Source organism: Cyprinus carpio, chromosome B21 (genome assembly GCF_018340385.1).
Source record: "Cyprinus carpio isolate SPL01 chromosome B21, ASM1834038v1, whole genome shotgun sequence".
NCBI lineage: Eukaryota > Metazoa > Chordata > Actinopteri > Cypriniformes > Cyprinidae > Cyprinus > Cyprinus carpio.
In genome coordinates, this window is record NC_056617.1 from 4363644 (window position 1) to 4376549 (window position 12906).

The window sequence follows — 12906 nt, forward strand, 5'->3', positions numbered from 1 at the left end:
TCCTGTCCAACCGATTCTGGCTGCAACTACCAACTATTAGTTCTCCTCATGGCATTTCACATATTAAAAACTTTACATCTAGAACAAAGGAGTTCAGAAACAGGACTGAAACCAGAAAACATAATATAAATCACAATTGACTATTTGCTTTATATTCTTAATGCATCGAATTGGTCAAAAATACAGTTTTATGTGAAATAATATTACAGTTTAAATAATTGTTTTCTGCTTTGAGTATATTATAAAATGTAATTTACTGCATTTATTCCTGTGATGCAAAGCTGTTTTTTAAGCAGCCATTACTCCAGTCATCACTGTATGAAAGCCGGTTTCCACAAAAAATAAAATAAAAAGATAACTGCAACTTTTTATCTGACAATTCAGAATTTTGTTCTCGTTATTCTGAGAAAAAAAAAGTCTGAATTCCGAATTCATATCTTGCAATACTGAGTTTATATCTAGCACAATCTCACAATTTCGCAAAAGTTATATTTCGCAAATTTTATAGCTCACTATTCTGAGAATATTTCTCAGAACTGCAAGAAAAATAAAAAAGAGAATTATGAGATATAAACTCAGAATTGCAAGAAAACGTCCAAATTGTGAGATAAAAAGTCACAATTATGTTTTTTATATTTTTTTATCCCGTGGCAAAAACAGGCTTCCTTGTCGATGTCACATGATCCTTCAGAAATCACTCTAATATGCTGATTCGCTGCTCTTTCTTATCATTATCAATGTTAAAAACAATTGTGTTCCTTCATATTTTTGATAAGTTTTGTTCAGGATTCTGAATAGAAGGTTCAAAGGAAATCTTTCATTATAAACCATATGAATGTCTTAACTGTCACTTTTGATCAATTTGATGCATTCTTGCTGCATAAAAGTATTCATTTCTTGAAGCCAAATAAAAAATGATAGTCTAAGTGTCTCTCGGCTATTTCAGACAGGTCAATATCCAGTTTCAAAGACTAGAGAAGTTAAACGGGTTGCACAACAAGCATTTCATGTTGACTTTACGAGGAGATGCTAAGCGTGCGCCCTTTGAATGTAAGGAAGTAGCGTTTGCTTCCGACAGTCCTGGACATGAGCAGGAACAGATACGGATCCAGAGCGCAATGCAGGCAACACAGACACACAGCCACGCTGAAGTAAATGTAAAAACTCTCCGTGGAGTCGACGGACAGCAGAACGTAATGCACAAAATGAAGGCAGCTGCTCGGGCCGAAACACAAAACGAAGATAATGAAGTTAAACGTGCTAGCTCTGACATAAAGAGCCCAGTCTCGGTGCGAACGGTTCAGGTGCCAGACGATAGAGGTGTAACATGCCACTGTCACCACTAGGGGCAGGAAAAAACCTACACAGGTCAAGCCTATATTATAATAGATGAGCCACTGGTAGTAATCTAAATTAGCAGGAAGAACGTCATGGCATGTGATTACTCCGAGATCTGCGATGCGGTAGCTTTGTTGCACTAGAAATTCCGGCACAGTGGCGATAATAAATATAATCCAAATGGTTAAGCAACTCCAAATGCTAAACGTGCGCTTTGGTAAGCTCTTAAAAAGGAAAGGATGCACCACAGCTAGGTAGCGTTTGATGCTAATGCATGCTAATGTGAACGCGGAGCAGTAAAGGTTTCCGTAAAAACAGGCGGTCGTGATACGACAAGCGGTTTCGCCGAATATCCAGTTGTTTCCACTGAGATGATAGTGTGCTTTCAGTAACAGGCTGCACAACAGCAGCAGGTCGGACGCTGCCAGGCTACAGTACATTATAGCCGACGAAATCACCCTCACTTTGGCTCCAACGGAGACCAAGATGGCACTATTGGAGGGAATGCCGACAATGGCGGCTATGATGTAGACGGCTGGGATGAACCTATTGCTCAGAGGCCCTTGGAGGTAGTTTGCCGTGTTGTTGCTTTGTAACTTGACTTCGAAATCAAGGGCGGACGGGAGGACGGGTGTTTGGGGGTCTGTCGCTCGGTTTGGAGGAAGAGGGACGTTGACTGGGATGGCGTGTCCTTGAAAAGTCCTCGGTCTGACGATGTCAGTGCTGTTGGGTTTGACCTTCCTGTCCTTCTGTCCTACAAGTAGACAAAGCAAAGAGTTAGGACGAGAACATACTTTTGTTTTGTTTGCAAAAAAATCACATTGCCACAACTAAAAATATTGCACGATTGCATGTTAACAATTCTAATTTATTTGTTTGATTAAATATTTTAAATTGCAATTATTATATAGCTCTTTTGACATCTAAATGTTTATCATTGCATCTGCTTGATATCATGTGCGATTTAAAATTAAATATTTGCATTAATTGATTTGGGAACTTTGGACAGTGGATTTCTAGTTCCCAGCATGCTTTGCATAGGACTGGATAAGGAGAATAAATATTGAAAATGAGTTATTTTATGTGTTTATATATCCAGGACTGTCTGAACCATCTCAAACTATTTTAATTTATGAACCATATGTGTATGAATATAAAAACATGCAGTTCATATAAACAGACAAAAACTGAACTGCAAAATTACAGTGATCTTTAAATTTTCCTACTCGGATCATTTTGAAAAACTACTGTTCACATGTATTTAATAACACCTTTCTGTTGTCTTACTACTTAACACTGGTATATAAAAAAAATAACATAACATGTTCCTGAAAAAAAAATATATATCTATATATATCTATATATATATCTATCTATATATATATAGATATATATATATATATATATATATACACTACCTGTATAAAGTTTGGGATCAGAACGGTTTTGAATGTTTTTACAGGAGTTTCTTATGCTCATCAAGGCTGCATTTATATGATTAAAAATACAGGAAAAAATATAATATTGTTAAATATTATTATGATGTAAAATAAAGTTTTTCTATGTTAATATACATCAAAATTTAATTTATTGCTGTGATGCAAAGCTGATTTTTCCACCTCATTAATCCAGTGTCACATGATCCTTCAGAAATCATTCTAATATGCTGATTTATTATCAGTGCTGGAAACGTAATAATTTTTTGGAACCTGTGATACTTTTTTTTCGGGATTCTTTGATGAATAAAAACTTAAAAAGAAGAGCATTTATTTAAAATAGACAATATACACTACCATTCAAAAGTTTGGGGGTCAGTAAATTTTTATTCTTTCTTTTTTTGAAAGAAATTAAAACTTTCATTCAGCAAGGATGTGTTAAATTGATAAGAAGTGATAGAAAAGATTTATATTGTTAGAAAATATTTCTATTTTAAATAAATGCTGTTCTTTTTAACTTTTTATTCATCAAAGTATCCTGAAAAAAGTATTGCAGTTTCCAAAAAAATATTTGGCAGTACAACTGTTGCCTATAAAAAGAGTTCTAAAAAATAAATCAGCATATTGGAATAATTTCTGAAGGATCATGTGACACTTTATACTGGAGTAATGGCTGATTTAAATTCAGCTTTGCATCACAGAAATAATGATATTTTAAAGGATATTAAAATAGAAAACATTATTTCATGTTGTAATAACATTTTGGCAGATTACTTTTTTTCTGTTTTTTTGATCAAATAAATGCAGACCTGATGAGCATAAAATACTTTTTTAAAAAACATTACAAGTCTTACTGACCCCAAACTTTCGAACGGTAGTGTATATATTTGCAAAACTTTTGAAAACGTTATAGTTTTTTAATACAATTTTTAAAGACTGTATTTCACTGAGAAATACAGTCTTTAAAATTGTTTGTTTATAGGAAAGAAATCCTGTCCACGTTATTTGTAAACTACTCCTGTTTTTATTAATAAGAAATACTATTATGTTTCTTATACTATTTCAAATTGGTCTATAAAATATTAATGTAGGCCTAAGATTCATAAAATAGTAAAACTATAGAAAACTTGTCAAATGTTTTACTGTAGAATCTTTGATTACAGATCACTTAAAAAATACAGAAAAAAAACACTTATTTTCTAGCTATTTGAGTAAAATCTAATGCTGTATTTTTACAGTAAACCGACTCTTCTCTCGTTCATCACACACATGTTCAACAGGAAATTCAGACTAAGCTACACGGAGTCATGGACTGCTTGAAGTGAATCGAAATAAACGCGTTTAACAAATCGATTCGCTCACCTTTAGCCTGCGTCGCGTTCAGAAAAATTAAAGCGATTAACACGGCAAGGAAAACTTTCCCCATGACTGACAAACACGTCCTATGTGCTCAACTAAAATCAAACGAAGTCTCCACACTTTAGTCACTGCGTGGAATCCAAAAGAAACGACGGGAGAGCTGTGATTGCGTCCGTCTCTCTCTCTCTCTCTCTCTCTCTCTCTCTCTCTCTCTCTCTCTCTCTCTCTCTCTCTCTCTCTCTCTCTCTCTCCATACCGCTGACATCATCCCCACTTTTGAACCCCTTTCTGCATTTTGCATCATAATTACTTCCACCGTTTTGTGTACTTGAGTACTTGACCTTTTCAACGAAAGTCTTAAAGGGACCGTGCATTTAAGTTTTTTATTTATATAGTGCTCACTTTTGGCTGCAAGATGAGACTTGGGGGGGAGGGGGCTTTAGGGGGAGACCTGTTGGTCTTACAGCAATTTTAGTTAAGTTTGACTGTTTTAAACAAATACCTTGTTGTTCTGCCATTAAACCATTGTGTAAAGGAAATGTCTGTAGATGAGAGATAACACAAATAGAAGTCACATTTCTGATCTTGATATCTCTCACCATCTGAGGTGTTTTCACTTCCCATCTGTTCTATATAAAATCTTTTTATATTTATTGGTATAATGGTCACTGCGGTGCAGCCAGCTTGAGCTGTCCATGACGCACTAGGAGCAGATCAAATACAGAACAAAATGACAAACACATGAGAGAAAGATGCTTTCCTGTTTCCCACAAAGGACATACATAGATATGATTTAAGTAATCCACCAACACAATCTTGCACACCCACACATCCGTGCACATACGTGCTTTATCTATAGCCCTAACCCATGCAGGTCAAAGAACTCAACTTCCTCTAAACTAGTTTTTACTAGATTTTATTGGACGTCAAGTGCAAATCAAACACAATAACAAAACTGTATTTATTGTGCAAAAGTAAAACAAACAAACGAACCTAAATAAAACACAAATATATTATTTACTCATAATGTTGGACCAATAATGGACCAAAGGAGCTTGATTTGACATTACAAACAACAGAGATGAGATGCATTTTCTGCTCTCAGATGTAGATCCAAGATGCAGGTGAGTTTGTTTCTTCATCAGATTTGGGAAAATGTAGCATTCCATCACTTGCTCACCAATGGATCCTCTGCAGTGAATGGGTGCCGTCAGAATGAGAGTCCAGACAGCTGATAAAAACATCACAATAATCCACACCACTCCAGTCCATCAGTTAATGTCTTGTGAAGAGAAAAGCTGTGTGTTTGTAAGAAACAAAGAAACAAACTTATCTACATCTTGGATGGATTGCCTGAGGGTCAGTACCTTTTTATTTTTGAGAGAACTATTCCTTCGCAAATTGATGAAACTTTACACATTTCATCTTATATGTGTGATTTAAGTTGCATTTTATTAATTGCTTTTTGTCCTGTTTCCAGCTGTTTTTTTTTTTCTCTCTCTCTCTCTCTAAAAAGCATTTGCATCAACTATAGAAGACTTCATATTTTGTTTTTGAAACTTCTGGGTTTCTATCAACGTGATTGTCAGTGTTTTTTACACATATACGTGAGGATGAGTTGAATGACGTCTTCTGCTGTGAGCGAGCTGTGTGACAAACAACTACTAAACCTCCCCGATGCAAACATCTGCTAAACATCCTGCTGTTCAGAGTAAATATTCAGATAGAAAGTCAACTGAACTGGTGCGTCAGCTACTCAGTGGAACTGTGAGACTGGAACACAGATGTGTTTCTTACAAACAGAGTGCAGAAACAGTCAGGCATAGAAAACTACTGCATGAGGGTCATTTCTTATAAACACTCACATTTTTACAGGAAAAGGACATCGAGTTTTTAACGCCTCAGGGCTTCTGAAGGGTCACGGAGTGTGTTTACACATGCATGAACTGCCACATCTGGCACACACAGCATGAACACACATGCATAAAGATGGCTGATTTAACAGGACTGTGCCTAAATTCCTTACAGTATGTGGAAATGTTTTGGGAAGTTTGCGGTTTTCAAACATAGATTCATAGAGATTTCTCTCTTTAAATTTAGCCTAGAAACAATTGACATCTGGTCTTACAATTATATTGCTAATGTAATTTCCTGAATATATGTAATATGATTAGCCTATAAGATATTATAAATCTGAAATATTATTTATAAATTATTTTAAAATGTTAATTTTTTATGTCATTCAACTAATACACTAATGTACAGCTAATACAGCCTACTTTGTAATGTTGGCATATATTATATTATATTATATTATATTATATTATATTATATTATATTATATTATATTATATATTTTTATGTTGTGCAGTTATGAAAGTAAAATGAATAATGTGGCTCCTAAAATTGAAAATGAAACAAAATGTAATAGCTATAATCGAAAATTGTATAAAATTCTGTAAGGATGCTCTCAACCTTATGTAATTTCAGATCGGTATTACTTTATTTCTTCTGTGGAAAGAAAAAAGATTTGAGAAATGTCTCTTTTTTTCTTCATATAATGGAAGTCAGGGGTAACCAAAAAGGTTTCTTTTATGTTCTTCAAAAGAAAGAAAGGCATACAGGTTTGAAATGACTTAAAGGCACAATATGTAAGATTTTTTTATTAAAATATCCAAAAACCACTAGAACAGTGTTATATATTTTGCTGACTTGTGTACTTACATTATCACAAATGTTTCGAAGAATGTTTAAATCCAGAGAAATAAGCAATTTTAACTAGTGACACGGACCGTGTCCATAGTGTGATTGTGTCGCTTGCCAATGACATCATAACCCCTCGATTTCCGGTTTTATTTTGTAGAAAACATGAAAACACCAAAGACGCTTTAATATGTTGTGCGTTTTAATAGAACGGTGACGACTGCACAAAGTAGCATTATAACAGAACTTTCAAATGTATCTAGTATGATAAAACATTAATGGACATGTGATCACGACCGGAAGGAGCGGAAGCGGTCAACTGTGGCATAATAAAAGCTCCGCTGCTTTCCAGCCATGTGTCACGCTCGTTGAGCGGCCTCGTTTCACTTCGACGGCTTTTCATGTCTGCTTGATGACAAGGTCAGAGCTAAGGCCTGCTCTGTACTGGTTGCTGCGGCGGATCACATGGAAACCCCTGGAAAACTTGTCATGTACATCAGGGTGTCTGGCCTTGAGTTGGCACATTTCTTGGAGGTAGAAATATGCTGATTTCAGGTAGTTGTAGAGCCAAGCGGTGGCAAATATTGGCAGACAGTCCAACATTGCGCGCAAGTGCATCTTCCAAGATCCTGTACGATCTGTTTTGATCAGAGCTTGGGCTGTCTGCAGCATCTTCTGATAGTTTACCTATAGCTGGCTGGTTTTTGACCTTGTGCTAAGGTCTGCCCTCTTCGTGTCCACCTTTTCCTTGATTTGGTTCCGCATATCTGATACTGCAGCACTCTCCAAATTCGTTTCTTTCATTACCATGGATGAGTACATCTCTCAAGCTTGGTTCACTTGGTTGGACTTAAACTGTGAGTCATCCTCCTGCAGCTCTGACACAACCAGGTGATTGAGTCATCTGTCCACCAGCAAATGTCCACGAAAAGCTCTTTGCACTGACTTTCCAGTCATCATGTGCTGGATGGCATTTGATCCATAGACAACTTCCATAATGTTCCTGAGTCCTGTGCCTTCCATCAGTGTGCCTATTGCACCAAGTAGGTTCATAAAAGTATGAAAACCTCCAAGCATTAAGAAGACTAAGCCTTTTCAAGGGACTACTCTGTGGTGCATCTATGATAATTTCTTCTTCTTGTACAGTGGCTGATCAAATGTAATAATGGGTGGAGCATTGTGTTTGATAGCCAGGTCACAAACAAAATCCAAGTTGGACAAAGTACACGTTTTATCTCCAGAGTACAGGTCAAGGCAGGAACACAACTGATGATTGGCCTGGATGTTCTAGTCCTTGATGAATGATATGCATCATTCCCTGCCACCCTGGGGTTTGTTGTTTGAAGTTCAGTGAGAGCTCCCACAGGACATGAACTGTTCTGTCACAGCTGATCAGTGCTGGGAGGTCGTTGAACACAATGGTTTGGTGCACATGTTTCGCAAAGCGATATTCAATGACTAGGATTTTACTCTGCACTGCAAAATCTAGGTTGGTAATGTGTTTCCTTGAAATGATACGGTCCTTTTTTCGCCCTGGAGTGATTGCTGCTATGATTCCCATTCCATGGAAGGTCCCCTTACCATCAATAGTAAGGATGTTGTGGTCAACCAGCAAAAAGAAGTGCCATGTCCAGCACAACTATGCCATCCGCTAACATATCTGGGGCAACTGAATCTGCAGCATTCTTTTCAAAATGCAAAACTTCCTTGTGTGATGAAGCAAATCCCATTGCATGAAGCGTATCCACCAGGAATTGTGACCGATACATTTATTGTGCCTGCACTGCAAGGCCAAGTTGTAATGGAGCTACCACAACACATGGTCGTGCTGCCTGGCCAATAGCCTGTCCAATTCCTGCAACCTTTCGGCTTGTCTCCTTACCCACAAAAAGACCATTCAAAAGTGTACAGAGTCTCGGGAACAAACGAAAGGGCAGAGTCAAGCTCAAGTGACTTTGTGCTCGGATACTGATCTGTAACGGACGGGACATTGGTCAATCGCGCACCTGTTTGAATGATCGCTTGTTTCTGGGATTCCTCATCCTTTTCTTGATCGCTGAAATAAGTTTGTAGTATCTGTGATGTCTTCTCTCTCATTGTCACTATGTCATGGAGGCCTTCCCCTTCAGTGAAATGTACATTGTCCTGGTACTGTTTTCTCAATTTTCTCTTGAGGTATTGATTTCCATATGGTTCAGAATCTGGGTTTGTCAGAGATTCCTTCATTTTGTCTCAAAGATGTATAATTGTCAACTGTTCCTCATCATTACTCTCGAGGTAAGAGCAAACGTTCACAAAACTTTCATGCTCCTGATCTTCATTTTAGGGCCAGTCAGACTTTCTGCACTTTGCCTCTGGGTCTTTCTGGAACTGTATCGTTATGTATATCCATTACGAAAACCACTACTGAATAACTGGTGTTAAATACAGTCTGCAGCATGTAGATCACGGCCATAATACTCGATCCTGCCTTTGACAGTGAAAGCCCATTGATCTGCATGATTGTCACAACACTCTGTTGAAGAATGGACTCTGGCACTTCTTTTTGGTGGCTCAGCTTTATATTCTTGCTGGATTTTAATGTCTTTTTATTTATGTACTTCTGTCGACATTTTGAGTGTACTATTTCACTAGCGGAAATGTGTACGTCGTCACCTCTTTGTACACTTGCATTGTTAATCAGCTCTCTTCTGATGAACCTCAACCACATCAGAGCCATCTCTTAAGTTTTTACAGCAAATGGGGCAAAATTCTTGGTTTACAACAACATGACTCAAAATGTCAAAATTGCATTTGTTGTGTACTTTTTCCTCAAGCTTATTCAACAATGTCATCCTCTCTTAACACACTCACATTGTTGGCCTTTTTCATGTGTTAGATATCTGGGTGGTGGTGCGGTGGATGAGCGTCAAGGATGAATTTTGTTTGAGCAAAACGGTATACTGTGCTGCCAACAACATTTCAATGAGGCAAGCAATATCAAATGTAAGTATTCTCTTCCACCATCTTCTGAATTGCTGAAAATTGTTAATTTAGTTTTGTTGTGTTTACTATAATGCCACCTTTATACTCAAAAACATCTATAGAGGATGCATTACATATGTATTACCTTATTCAAATTGAAATGAGTGACCATTTTAGAAGATTCACACACAGGCCTCTGTTCGGGCTAATTCAGAGTTGTTTATGCAGCTGTCCAGAGCAGCACCTTCTCCTCAGACTCCCAGTGTGTGGTATGAATCACGGACTCACTGTACTTGTTTTGCTCCGGTCAGCATGAGCTGCATCACCTCTTTCTGTGGGTTCAGGCCACGGGCTCCTGGGATCGGACCGTGAGAGTCTGGAAACTTCTTGAGGAAAAAGAGCCTGTGACGTTACAGGGGCTCCAAGGGAACATGACCTGTGTCTGTTTCTCTTTTAGTGGGATGCTGGTGAGAATGAGCTTTGATGTTTGATACAGAATAAAAAAGATGTTTTTTTGAAAGAAACCTTTTCTGCTCACAGAGGCTGCTTTTTTTTTTTAAACAAAGTATTTTACGCTCACCAAACTATTTAATATATTTAAAATATTTTTTTTTATTGTAATATATTTCAAAATGCATTTTTTTCCTGTGATCAAAGCTGAATTTTCAGCATCATTACTGATCCTTCAGAAATCATTCTGATATTCTGATTTGCTGCTTAAGAAACATGTATTATTAATGTTGAATTAAAAAAAAAAAAACAGTCGTGCTGTTCATATTTTTGTAGAAATTTCAAAAGAACAGCATTTATTTGAAATAGAACTATTTTGTAACATTATACATGTATTAAAGTAATAATTTCAAACATTTTGAATGGTATCGGTTTCCACAAAAAGTGAACTGTTTTCAACATGAATAATAATACATCAGCAGTATATCAGCAAATCAGCATATTAGAATGATTTCTGAAGGATCATGTGACACTGAAGACTGGAGTAATGATGCTGAAAATTCAGCTTTGATCACAGGAATAAATTACATTTTAAAATGTGACCCTGGGGTATATTTGCAGCAATAGCCAGAAATACATTGTATGAGTCAAAATGATAGATTTTTCTTTTATGCTAAAAATCATTAGAATATTAAGTAAAGATCATGTTCCATGAAGATATTTTGTAAATTTCCTACCGTAAAAATATCAAAACTTAATTTTTGATTAGTAATATGCATTGCTAAGAACTTCATTTGGACAACTTTAAAGTGATTTTCTCAATATTTAGATTTTTTTGCACTCTCAGATTCCAGATTTGCAAATAGTTGTATCTTTTAGAAAATTAAAATTGTACTATTTTTTTTTTACTGTATTTTTGATCAAATAAATGCAGCCTTGGTGAGCGGATGAAACATAAAACTATTAAACATTCAAAATGAAAAAACATTGAAAATCTTCATTGTTCCTTTGACTGCTAGTATATATACTGTATATGTATGTGTGTTTAGGCCTCATGATCATGGGACGGCACAGTGCGTGTTTGGTTGTAGGTTGGTCAGTTGTTTTTTTTTGTGTTGGTTTTCTGAGGGCGTGTTTGGGTCAGGAGTCTGGCTTTCTCCAGAGACGGACTGGTTTTAGCATCCACCGCTGAAGGCGACATGGTAAAACAAACACACACTCATTCACATACACAGTCTGTGTGGCAATGCTTGATACTCATACGCATGTTCATCAGGTGAGGATCTGGGATATGACCACTGGAGTCTGTCTGAAGAGGCTGTAGGTGATTGAGAACCTTTGACTGGTCAAATGTTTAGCACTATGACATCACAAGCTTCATGATGTGTATGTGTGTGTTTCAGGGTCACAAGGACTCGGCATACGGCTGTGTGTTCACTCCGGATGGGAAGCTTTTCACCAGAGATTCTGAGCAGCTTGGATATAGAAGAGGATCAAGAAAACAGCTCAGAGGACAGAAGTGAGAGATGCAGGAGTTTAAAAGCAGAACAGGACAGTAAAGGCGACGACTTACAGCTGGAGTGACCCACAGTGACTGAAAGCAGCTGTGGACCTAATTATAAACCTTCTGACACACAGTCTCAGTGAATGTTATGCAGCCTTCTGCATGATCGTATTTATGAGACGAGCATCCATGAAAACCACCACAATGTCAGAACATTTAGTTTAGGTTCATAATGTTTCGTTTTGTAATCTTTAGACGTTTGTATGCATTTTTGTTTAGCAGGTATTAACCTTGTTTTTTTAGTGCAAAAGTGAGCCATTGTCTAGGAATGCGTGAGGTTTTGGATTATTTACTATTTTCACTGCAAATTAGTGTTTAGTGTAAATTAAAATATAATAAATAGCAGTTTGCAACATCAAGCAGCAAAACAGACTATTTTTGTACAACTAAAATAACTGGAAGTGGATGACAAAGGAAATCGATCTCACATTTTTGATTTTAATGATACCATACAAAGGGAAGTATTATATATTTTCATGTATTAAGACCCATAAAGGTTTATTAAAGGTTAATTCCAAAAAAAGAAAAGTAACATTTTATATTAAACTTTATATACCATTAAATGTTATTCTTATTTTCAAAATGTTATCACGTTACAGTTCTGAGAGCTAATTTAAATTTAAAATTTAATCTCAGCAATATTTACTAAAAAGATTTTTAAATTTTAATTGTTTTAAAATGTAGGATTATCAACAGAATATCTCATTTCTGTCACGCATAAAGCATACAAATCTATTTTTTCCACAATCAAAATAACTTCAACACACATGATAATCAGGATTACCAAACTATAAGTAGAAACGTCCTGAATGTACACGGTAAAAAAATCAAGTTGAGAAAGCATACGTTTAAGGCTACCAGCTTCAGGAAATTTAAGTTTTGTTTTTGGTTTATACAAAAAAAAGTTGAGTAAAGTCCATTTCCTGAAGCTGTTTTCAACGTTTGATTTTATTTATTTTTTTTAGTGTATTTGATAATTAAGATCTAATTAAAATATAATTCTAAATGAAGAACTCAAATTTGTATGAGTGCCGTAGAATCTGCTTATTACCAACCACAGACAAACCCTTGAAGAGGTTAACTTGGATTTAG

The 12906-nt window shown here is 36.3% G+C and overlaps 1 protein-coding gene and 1 long non-coding RNA gene across 2 annotated transcripts; one reads left to right on the top strand and one right to left on the bottom strand.

The window, feature by feature from the left end:
* Nucleotides 1–331: 331 nt before the first annotated feature.
* Nucleotides 332–4335, bottom strand: LOC109058089 (proteinase-activated receptor 3-like). The gene is made up of 2 exons (XM_042748194.1): nucleotides 4137–4335; nucleotides 332–2092 (listed from the first exon to the last, which is right to left on the bottom strand). Exons 1-2 carry the CDS (start codon nucleotides 4198–4200, stop codon nucleotides 1017–1019), a joined length of 1140 nt encoding a protein of 379 aa, XP_042604128.1. The 5' UTR covers nucleotides 4201–4335; the 3' UTR covers nucleotides 332–1016.
* A 4045-nt stretch (nucleotides 4336–8380) lies between these two features.
* Nucleotides 8381–11349, top strand: LOC122141311. Its single transcript, XR_006157688.1, has 3 exons — nucleotides 8381–9821; nucleotides 10029–10267; nucleotides 11300–11349. It is a non-coding gene; the product is annotated as an uncharacterized LOC122141311 (long non-coding RNA).
* Nucleotides 11350–12906: the final 1557 nt, after the last annotated feature.